This window comes from Camelina sativa, chromosome 14 (assembly GCF_000633955.1).
Source record: "Camelina sativa cultivar DH55 chromosome 14, Cs, whole genome shotgun sequence".
Lineage (NCBI taxonomy): Eukaryota > Viridiplantae > Streptophyta > Magnoliopsida > Brassicales > Brassicaceae > Camelina > Camelina sativa.
The window spans coordinates 7,492,432-7,503,749 of record NC_025698.1 but is presented as its reverse complement, the minus strand read 5'-3'; the positions used below and the strand labels follow the sequence as shown (position 1 = coordinate 7,503,749).

Below are 11,318 nucleotides of genomic sequence, written 5' to 3'. Positions count from 1 at the left end.
GGGTATTGCATCAGTATGGCTTTTGTAGCAGAAGTGTTTTTCTGATTATGATGTATGCTTTCTGTTGTTTTCAGGTGAAGTCCTGCTCGCCACAAGCACTTTCTTCTGCAGTAAGTGACATTGGATCGGTTGTAAGCATGGTTGATAGGATAGCTGGTTCAGCCCCAGGAAACGGTTCGAGAGCTTCTGTTGGCGAAGACTTGGTTGCAATGACTAAGTGTCGTCTTCAAGCAAGAAACTTCATGACGCAAGAGGGAATGATGGCGACGAAGAAAATGAAGCGTCACACAACTGCAATGCCACTGAGCGTTGGTTCACTGGGAGGAAGTGTTGGTGATAACTACAAGCAGTTTACTGGTTCAGAAACATCAGACCTGGAATCTACTGCAACTTCTGATAGAAAGAAGGCAAGAACTGAGGTATGTTTTTCAGCTAGACTTCCCTTAGTGAAGAGTGATGTATAATATAGTGATGTATTGTGAGAGATTTTGATTAAAATAGTGATGTTTTGTTGTTAATTCTCTCAGGTTTGTGAATTTTTGGGTTTCTATGGGTGTAATGGAGAACAGTATGGTGAATGCGGAGACATCAAAGGTTGTTAAAGTGATGATGAGCAGTGGTGATGCTTTTGTTGATAAAAGAGTTGTTAATTCTCTCAGGAATCAACAACCAGCAGCAGCAGCAACACCATTCTGAAAAACAACTCTTTTATCAACATAAGCATCACCACTGCTCATCATCACTTTAACAACCTTTGATGTCTCCGTCACTATATTTTCAAGGCCTCGATTTTCTTATTTTGAAGAGTCGATTTTGAACTGCAGATGGAACATGCCCTTTTGGAGGAAATTAAGGAAATAAACCAGCGGCTGATAGATACAGTTGTTGAGATTAGTGATGATGAAGATGCTACTGATCATAGTGAGGGAGCAATATCAAGCAAAGGGTGTGAAGGAACAACAGTTAGATTCTCGTTTATAGCTATTTCTCTCAGCCCAGCCTTGAAGGCTCATCTCTCATCAACACAAATGGTAAGCATGGTCATCTCGTGAACATTTTGTGAAAAAATGATTTGATNTTGTTAATTCTCTCAGGAATCAACAACCAGCAGCAGCAGCAACACCATTCTGAAAAACAACTCTTTTATCAACATAAGCATCACCACTGCTCATCATCACTTTAACAACCTTTGATGTCTCCGTCACTATATTTTCAAGGCCTCGATTTTCTTATTTTGAAGAGTCGATTTTGAACTGCAGATGGAACATGCCCTTTTGGAGGAAATTAAGGAAATAAACCAGCGGCTGATAGATACAGTTGTTGAGATTAGTGATGATGAAGATGCTACTGATCATAGTGAGGGAGCAATATCAAGCAAAGGGTGTGAAGGAACAACAGTTAGATTCTCGTTTATAGCTATTTCTCTCAGCCCAGCCTTGAAGGCTCATCTCTCATCAACACAAATGGTAAGCATGGTCATCTCGTGAACATTTTGTGAAAAAATGATTTGATTTATCCTTTAATAAAATCTCTTTTGTTCTTCTATTACAGTCTCCTATTCAACCATTACGTCTACTGGTCCCTTGTAGCTACCCTAACGGCTCTCCATCTCTTCTGGATAAACTTCCGGTCGAAATCAGGTAAAGCAAGATCCTCTAGTCTCAAGTAAACAGAAACATACCGAGTCAACCAAACTTTTACCATATTAGTTAAAATCTTCTTCAAATTCATATATATGTTTATGTCTCAAGAAACCTTTTATAAGAAACTGCATCATCTTATTAACCTTAACGTGATCTGGTTTCTTGAACAGCAAAGAGAACGAGGACCTCTCGTCCAAAGCTATGGCAAGGTTCAACATATTGCTAAGAAGTTTGTCACAGCCAATGTCGCTCAAAGACATAGCCAAGACATGGGACGCTTGTGCTCGGGCTGTGATCTGTGAGTACGCACAGCAATTTGGTGGTGGAACTTTTAGCTCAAAATACGGCACTTGGGAGAAATTTGTAGCCGCTTCCTGAATCAGATGGATTTCTCTAGTCCTCAATGATAACACTGTGAATGTGATGCACGTACTGTTTCATGTCACAACCACAGAAAAACAAAAAAAGGCCAAAACGGTTTCCAACTTTTTTGTTGTACATTACAAGTCTTTTCATACTTACCCTTGTTTTTTTTTAATTTATTAACCAAAGCTTATGGTGTATTATTGAACATTTTTTAATTATATAATAAACTTTTATTGTATGTATTTTGTGAATCTCGTTTGTATATTTGTCACTGGTTCTTTTTGAAGTGCAATTACCGTTTCTTTGGTTATACTACTTCTTTGGGTAACGAGCTCTTTTTTTTTCCAGAGCGTGTGATGGACTGTTTGGAGCTTCTCATAGCTCCATTATCCTCTGGCTTACTGAAACATGGCACTTTCGATCTTCGTGGGTGCAGAATACATGTTCGATGAAATGCTTGAGACAAACAGAGCTATTGACGAACACTTTTGCAACAATCAGCGAGAACGTAACGGGTAGCTGATCCTTACTTACTTTACTCTTTGTTTTAATCATTCTGAAGTTTTTGTAATTGAGACTCCAAGTCTTTTCACAGTTTACCTAATGCTTTGGAAATATATCTCTCAACTTCAACTTCACGTCCACCATGCATTTTAATCAAAAACAGAACTCAGTAGCATACAAGTTAATTTGTGTAATTAACAATTTTGGTTACGAACTTACAAATTTGTGTATTTATTTGACACTCACCCAAGTCTCTTTCCTCGTTGAAAATTTCTTTCCCAATTGTAATTTGTAAGTCTAAGCATGTGCATAGTGAGACTGAGATCTCTGTGGACATTCTTCCATTCCAGTTTAGGTAGTAATATTGTTTGTAGTCTCTTGAACATGCTCTGATACTAAACCATACTAGATGTTCTTATAAGTGTCTTTACTTCTTTCATACTGTTTAAGTACTTGGTTTCTAAAAACAATATTCTTATTTTAGAAGTGCACAATTATTCTTTTTCTCTTGTGTTTGATTTTGTGAAGTCAGGACCGCACTCTTCATAACAAAAAGTATGTGGGTCGAACTGTAAACTAAGAAGTTTCAAAAGGCCCTTCATGATATTTTTCATAATTGCACGCTGGACGACTTGACGACGAAGAGAAGAGCAAGATCTAAAAACGTAAGAACCTTCTCAAAGTTAACCCTAAACCAAAAGATCCAATCTCTTCCCATCATTCAGTTTTCACTCTCAATTATATCATACTGTTGAGATAATGGACGTAAGATCTTTGGGAGCAGATGAAGCATGGGATTTGTTCTGCGAGAGAATTGGGAAAGTTACCTTGGAGAGTCACCCGGACATCCCTGTACTCGCAAGGTTACTCGTGGAGAGATGCAGAGGCTCATCGCTCGCACTTGGCGTCATTGGTGTGACTATGACAGGAAAGACTTTGGTGCAAGAATGGCGGTATGCAATTGACGCTTTGACTTTATCTGCGGCTAAGTTTTCAGGTATGGAAGATGAGATCCTTCCGGTTTTGAAGTTTAGCTACGATAGTTTGAAGGATGAGAGAGTGAAACAGTGTTTTCAATACTGTGCTTTATTCCCAAAAGATGACATAATATCAAAACAAGATTTGGTAGAGTATTGGATAGATGAAGGAATCATTGATGGGAAAGAAGATAGATATAGAGCAGAGGAGGAGGGTTACGAGATAATTGGTTACCTTGTTCATGCTTGTCTATTGACTGAACATAAATTTCCGCATAGCGTGACCATGCCTACCTTGGTTCGTGACATGGCCTTGTGGGTAGCATCAAATCTTGGGGAGGAGAAAGAAAACTTCATTGTGAAAGCCAAAGCAAAACTTGATGACCTTCCAAATGTCAAGGATTGGACAGGTGTGACTAGGATGTCATTGTCGGGTAATCGCATCAAGAACATAAGTTGTAGTCCAGATTGTCCCAAGCTGACAACCCTGTTCCTCCATTTCAATGATCTGGATAAAATCTCAAGTGGATTCTTTATGTTTATGCCTAATCTTATGGTTTTGGATCTAACGGGAAACATTGGCCTTGACGAGTTGCCTGAAGAGATTTCGAGACTGGTCTCTTTGCAGTATCTCAACTTATCACATACAAATATAAAAGAACTGCCTCGGGGTTTAAAAGAGCTAAGGAAACTTGTACACCTGAACCTGGAGTTTACTGGATGGCTTAAAGGAATAGCGGGGATATCAAGTTTATCAAATCTGCAAGTTCTAAAACTGTATGGTACTTGTTTCTATTTAGATATCAAACTGGTGGAGGAGTTACAGCTCCTGAAGCATTTAAAAGTTTTGACCGTCTCTGTGGGTGATGCCTATGTCTGGGAACGATTCATGAGCATTACCAGATTGGCAAGTTGCACTCGCGGTGTAACTCTTAGGCACTGTGAAGCAGGGGCAGATGGGATATCTATTGCCGCGACTTCAAGTAGGCTTAGCGTCCTCGAGATATATGAGTCGAACATAAGGGAAATAAAGATTGCTAAGAATGTTGATGATGAAAGCAAGAATAGTCCAAGAAGTACACTGAGTAATACCTGGAACTTCCAGCACCTTGTCAATGTGGAAATATGCAAATGCCAGGGTCTGCGGGAGTTGACGTGGTTGCTCTTTGCTCCGAGTCTTGTTTGGCTAAAGGTTAAAGAGTCACCACAGATAAAGGAAATAATAAGCAAAGACAAAGCTGCCAGCTTTATGAATGTTGAAGCATATGAAATTATTATACCCTTTCTGAGGTTGAGACACCTCGAGTTAGAAAACCTGGAAGAACTGGATAGCATCTATTGGAGTCCTTTGTCTTTTCCTCTTCTAATGAAAATCGATGTATTTGGCTGTCCGAAACTCTGGAAACTTCCTCTCAGTTCTTGCAGTGCCAGCGGCAGTAACCTTGTCATTTATGGAGAGGAAGAGTGGATCCAGAATATTCAATGGGACGAGGAAGATACTAAGGAGCGGTTCACCCTGAAAATTATAAAGGTGAGTTTCTTGGATTTATAGTTTTGTAGGTTTATGAGTAATGTGATGATGATTGAACCACTTGGCAATTTACCTTTCAGAGCAAAGTACCTGCGGAGCATTCACATAACCAGTCGGAGTTAGAGTTGAGGAAGAGAGTAGCGTATCTTGAGGAAGAGAATCTAACCATCAAACTACGGCTGGAGAAGATAGAGATGTTGTTATGGGAGCAACGGGGAGAGCAGCAGCAGTATATGCCTCCACAAGGCCTGAATATGCAGACAGTGGTGCATCAGCAACAGACGGGATCTCAAAGTCATGTTCCGGGAATGCAGCTATTATTACAACAACAACAACAACCTAATCTGATACAAGATGATGTGCAAAATAGGCTTCAAGAATATTCAGGCATGCTTCTACCTCAAAATGTAATTCACGAACAGAGGCATTCCAAAAGAACACATCCAGAGATGCCATCAAGTACTTGTTGTTTTGCTTGCACCCATGTCAATATTTATTTATAGGAGGTACTAGTGTAATTTACTTGACCATGCACTCTCTAACCTTGCTTTTAGCATCACGGGATTCTAGTGGAACTGTGAATGGAGATGATTGGCAAGAGAAGGTTTTCCAGAAGGTAAATATATTCTCCCTTTATATAAAAATTCGGTAAAACATATGGATTTTGATGACCGCGCTGTGCCTCTTGTCTCTGCAGATCACATCCATGAAAGAAGTATACTTACCAGATATGACTGAAATTAACCATAGAGTTTCAGCCAAGTTGCAGAACGTAAGTTATACAGTTTGCATCTATAAATGTTTGCTTCTAAGCTTATCAAATAAGATCTTTTTTTTTTTCTTTTTTCTCTGGAGCAGGGATTTCTTCCCCATCAAGAAAGATCAGATGAGTTTGAGAAGTTGAAACTCTTCAAGACAATGATAGAGAGAATGATACGATTCCTAACTGTTCCAAAGAGTGATATCATGCCTGCATTAAAGGATAAGGTGGATTACTATGAGAAGCAGCTTATAAATTTCTTAAATATGCACAGGCCAAGGGTGGCGGCGGCATTACAGCAAGGGCAGCTTCTTGCGCAAACTCAGACAAATGCAAGATTAAACAAAAAACCAAAAAAAAAAAACTCAAATAATGTAGAGAAATAAGAGAAATGGTCATTCTTTGTGTTCCCTTGTGATATGCTTTCTTCTATAATCTTTGGATAATAGTGTGTCCTCCTCCGGAACAGTAGTTGTGTAACATAAGGATTTTTATGGATTCAATTTGGAGTCTTCCTGAGGGCTATAATTGTTAAACAATTAGGTTTAGCCACTTGAGGACTTTTGGTCTTAGCTTAATCTCTCTTTGGATAAGATTCATTAATACACCATACATCAGATATCGACCCATTACCAATTATGGGCCAAAACATAATTAATGGCCCAAAGCCCTTCTCAATTTAACACACCAAAACAACACACGTCTTTCATCTTCCTCTTCTCGATCTTGACTTTGTCCTTCTCAAGCTGTGTGACTTCTTTCTCTTCTTACTTACTCTTCTTCACCTTTCTTACTAATTTAGTTATTAATAAAAGTGTGAATTCCAACAATAATATGTTTTGTTTTGGTTCCTTATTGAACTCGACCAGTAGTAATCTCCTCCGCATCAACAAAGATCAGATCAGTTTGAGAGTAATGATGCAGCGGTATGAAACAACTCGTATCTGTTTCAAAGAGCAATTTCTCATCTATATTGTACTGAGCTAATGAGCTTGGAGAGTAGATGTGTGTCTTTTATCTGTTGTGAGAATTATAGTTCCCTGATGCAGAACAAGTGTTCGACGAAATGCCTGAGAGAACCATGAACACTTTTGCAACACAGTCGGCTGTGAGCTTCCTTACGTCACCGCCCCATATGTAAACGCAAGCAAAATCTTTTGGCGAGCCCGTTCCGTTGGAGAGGACACGTGTCTCTTCGCTACCGGCCCTGTCATTTTAAACGGAGTGTATAATCAAGAAAACGCGAAGATGACCTCAAAACAAAAACAAAGAAACGAGATTTTCCAGATCAAAATCATTCGCTTTCGCTTAAAGGTTGTTAATTTTTTTCGAGTTTCGTTTGGTTGCTTTATAAGAAGAGTTCATATTGTTGGTGAAACCCAGAATCGAACACTTTCCTTCTTCTTCTTCTTCTTCTTCTTCTTATTCTTCTTATCTCATTGCGTGCTTTTCACGGATCCGCTTAAGTTTCAGCATTGCAAAACCCTTAGAATCGAGTACTAACGATTGAGCCAACCTGCTTTTTCCATCATCGAATTGCATTAGAACGTAGAAAGATCCTTTTATGGATACAACTTGTTGTTTCTCTAACTAGTTTGGGGTTTTAGTATTATTGTACGCAGTCTCTGATGATGAACTCGCTTTTTTTAATTTAGATACAATGGGGAATGAAAATGAAGAAGAATGGCGAGAGGAGCTTACTAGTCCTGATGGAAATACTGAGCTGCCTATAGAACGCCTTATTAGAGCCGTAAGTAACATTACTGATTTTGAAGGGTATTTGCAACAAGGCAACATATTATTCTGAACTTGATGTATGCTTTTGGTTGTTTTCAGGTGAAGTCCATCTCGCCACAAGCACTTTCTTCTGCAGTAACTGACATTGGATCGGTTGTAAGCATGGTTGATACGATAGCTGGTTCAGCCCCAGGAAGTGTTGGTGATAGCTACAAGCAGTTTGCTGATTTGGTAGGTATGGAATCTACTGTGACTTGTGGTGGAAATAAGGCAAGAACTGAGGTACAGTTTTCAGTTACACTTCCCTTAGATATATCTAAAAATTTGGACGCATAAAGGTTTCAGTTTTGTTATTTTGAAGACTCTCAATCTTGGACTGCAGATCCAGCATGCCCTTTTGGAGGAAATTAAGGAAATAAATCAGCGGCTGTTAGATACAGTCGTTGAGATTAGTGATGATGAAGATGCTGCTGATCCTAGTGAGAAAGTAACATCAAGCAAAGAGTGTGAAGGAACAACAATTAGATTCTCGTTTATAGCTGTTTCCCTCAGCCCAGGTTTGAAGGCTCATCTCTCATCAAAACAAATGGTAAGTATGGTCATCTCGTTATAACATTTTTAGAAACATTATTTCAGTTATCCCTTTTAAAGTATGTTTCTGCCTCTATCACAGTTTCCTATTCGACCACTGCGTTTGCTGGTTCCTTGTAGCTACCCCAACGTCTCTCCATCTATTCTGGACATACTCCCGGTTGAAACCAGGTACAAGCACGATCCTGTAATTAGATACATGTTTCTTTCATACCGAGTCAAGCAAACATCTATCTACCATATCGTTAAAATTTTTGTCCAAAATCCTGTCGGTAGATAAGAAACTGCATCATCTTATTAACCTTAACGTGATCTGGTTTCTTGAACAGCAAAGAGAACGAGGACCTCTCGTCCAAAGCTATGGCAAGGTTCAACATATTGCTAAGAAGTTTGTCACAGCCAATGTCGCTCAAAGACATAGCCAAGACATGGGACGCTTGTGCTCGGGCAGTGATTTGTGAGTACGCACAGCAATTTGGTGGTGGAACTTTCAGCTCAAAATACGGAACTTGGGAGAAACATGTAGCCGCTTCCTGAATCTGATGGAAGTCCTTAATGGTAGCTCTGCTATTCGTTTTACTGTTTCATATCAGAAAACCAAAAAAGGCTTTAGTATAAGGTTTGTATGCTCTCTAGTGTAGACAGTGTGTAGTGAAAATATAATCAAACAAATCCTTGTGAATGTAGTGGATATATATAGGAATCTGCCAGTAATTGTTGTTCCATTTGTAATGTGCTTCTTTTGAAATTGAACACTCACCTGTCACCCTCAATGTTGTTGTTGACCGGTCCTTTCTAGTGCCATGTTTCTCGCAGGCTTCTAACTTCTATTATGATCCAAATGATTAAAAACTGATTATGTCATGGGTTATTCTAGTGAGTTACTCATATACGTGTTATACTATAAGACTAATGAGCTAGAAGAATAGACTGTTGCAAGATTATGAGTCTTTGGGTTAGTAAGTGCACAAACAAGCGCTCAATGCAATTAATTCCTGAAAGAAACTGCATGCTTTCATTAGTAGATTAGTTTTGGTTATACAGATTGGTGCTTTTTATTGACATGTCTCTTTCCTAAGTTGTAAATTTCTTTCCTAATTGCTTAATTGTAATTAAGTTGTGAATCTATTATGCATCTGCATGTGAAATGTGTGTGTACACGTGTATGGTCAAACCAAGCAGAATTTTGATGTTGGCTTCATTTGACCCACAAATGTATGTCTATTACAAAATATAAAATTTCGACTCGATACTGATCATTCATAATATATGAAACTGTAATAGCTTTTTTAAGTTACTATGTTTTGAATCCACGCGTATTAATATATTTTGATAAAAATTATATATGATTAATTACGATAATAAAATATTATCTCATAAAAAATTAAAATTAGTACTAAAGAAAAAAAATAAATTTCAGATACTGTTATAAACCACTTAATGGATGGACTCCATAACCAGGCTCATACACGGCTCGTACATGGCCCGTATCCGTCCAAGACCATAAGACCCATAGACCACCTCCTTAGTCTATGTCGGTTTATGCTTCCTAATGTAATTGGGCTTTGCCCTTGACTATATATATATATATGTAATGTACCATTGAATCAATAATAATAAGACAAGAGATTCTACCCTTTGAACTCTCTAGTTTACAACACGTTATCAGCACGATTGCCCTAAAGATCTAGCTGAGTAAAACCCTAAAACCCTAACCGCCGCCATTCATCCTTCTTCCACCAAAACCCTAAAACCGCCGCCTCTTTCTTCCCTTATTCGTTTGAAGACTTAGCGGCTGTTCGGACTTGTGATCTGTTCGTGATTCAATCCTTGTTCGTGGAAGCTCCTGTTCGGCAATCAGTTCGTGTTCAAGGGCAAGCTAGGTTCGTGATCAAAGTTTTGTTGGAGTTCAGATCGAGGTTCGTGGTTCGTGATCAAGTGATATCTGAGGTCTTTAGCTCCCAGATCAAAACCGGTCAGACCCCTATTGGTGTTAAGGTAATATCAAAACTATTGGACACATATATTCGAACCTGATCCTAAAACTATCAAACCCTAAAACTTACAAGTACACAATCAAACAAACATGTTCTTAAGTTTTCAAATCCCTAAACTATAAAACTTTAAAATCGGATGTTTAGGGTTGCTAGATTGGTTGTAAATTGAACCATACACAAATTATATCAGGTTTAAAATCCGGTTGCTTGTTTGTTTGAAACCGTAGAACTAAAATCCCTAAAACCCGAATTGCTTAAGAGTAAAAGTTTAGGGCTGTTTGATTGTTTATTTGTTGCATAAGAACCCTAGAACTAGAATATTGAAATCGAATTTCATATAGAAAATATAAAGCTGTTTGTTCTAGGTTGAATCCGATTATGCATAATTATTTGCTAAAATCAAAACCCTAAAATCCTAATTTAAAATCGGAAATAATTTTGTGTTTGCATGAAAAGAAATTTGGATAACTTCTAAATTAATTATAATTATTATCTTAAAGGTTTAAGAAATATTTCCTAAAACTTTGTTGTTATCCCATGTTAAGTAAAAGGAAATTTTAAGAAAAAGGAAAATTGCTAAAACCTGAAATTGTGCATATTTCCTGTTCATACTAGAATTTGTCTAGGATTGTTGTTTCATGCATGATAAGCCACGAAAATTTGAGTATAAATAAGCATGGCATGGTTCGGTCTCAAATACCGCATGGCCTTAAGTGATTGGCATGGTTCGGTCTCAAATACCGCATGGCCTAATATTGATTGTATGGTTCGGTCTCATATACCGCATGCTAATGAATGGATGCATGTTCTGCTTTGTAGATGGCAAAGCTTAACAATCTCTCCTATGATACCCTTAATGTTTCTGGAGATAATTATTTGTAATGGGCATTAAATACTAAGATTAAACTGAAATCAAAGAACTTATGTGAGTAAATTAAGAATGATAGTGATTGCACTGAAAAATAGATATAAGGCGATCTTGTATATACGCCATGATCTTGCTGAGAGTCTCAAGAACCAATACCTTACAATAGAGTATCCTCTTGAGCTTTGGACAGAGTTGACAAACAGATATGGACACCAAAAGACGGTGCTCCTACCAAAGGCTCAATTTGATTGGAAAAACTTAAGGATCCAGGATTCCAAAACCGTGGATGAGTATAACTCAGAGCTATTTAAGATAGTCTCAATCCTTAAGTTATGTGGTAAGGA

At 38.2% G+C, this 11,318-nt stretch overlaps 3 protein-coding genes across 5 annotated transcripts in view; all 3 read left to right on the top strand.

Moving 5' to 3' along the window:
• The window catches only part of LOC104740264 (mediator of RNA polymerase II transcription subunit 15a-like), a gene marked incomplete in the record, with an annotated part of 5,117 nt that extends 2,866 nt beyond the window's left edge, over positions 1-2,251 (top strand). For both annotated transcript variants that reach the window (XM_010460813.2, XM_019236310.1), the window contains 4 exon segments: positions 75-419; positions 825-1,031; positions 1,552-1,640; positions 1,814-2,251. In XM_010460813.2, the coding sequence (XP_010459115.1) occupies positions 75-419; positions 825-1,031; positions 1,552-1,640; positions 1,814-2,021 (849 nt within the window).
• LOC104740263 (probable disease resistance protein At5g63020) lies at positions 3,180-6,300 on the top strand. Its single transcript, XM_010460812.2, has 5 exons — positions 3,180-5,021; positions 5,102-5,480; positions 5,576-5,637; positions 5,719-5,793; positions 5,880-6,300. Exons 1-5 carry the CDS (start codon positions 3,273-3,275, stop codon positions 6,165-6,167), a joined length of 2,553 nt encoding a protein of 850 aa, XP_010459114.1. The 5' UTR covers positions 3,180-3,272; the 3' UTR covers positions 6,168-6,300.
• On the top strand, positions 6,496-8,871 carry LOC104740262 (mediator of RNA polymerase II transcription subunit 15a-like). Of its 2 annotated transcripts, XM_010460811.2 has the most exons (7): positions 6,496-6,707; positions 6,831-7,095; positions 7,437-7,531; positions 7,618-7,800; positions 7,901-8,107; positions 8,192-8,280; positions 8,439-8,871. In XM_010460811.2, the coding sequence occupies exons 3-7, from the start codon at positions 7,442-7,444 to the stop codon at positions 8,644-8,646; spliced, it is 777 nt and encodes a 258-aa protein (XP_010459113.1). In that variant the 5' UTR covers positions 6,496-6,707; positions 6,831-7,095; positions 7,437-7,441; the 3' UTR covers positions 8,647-8,871. The 2 variants fall into 2 exon arrangements, with proteins under 2 accessions (XP_010459113.1, XP_010459112.1); XM_010460810.2 differs by having other exon boundaries at positions 6,496-7,095.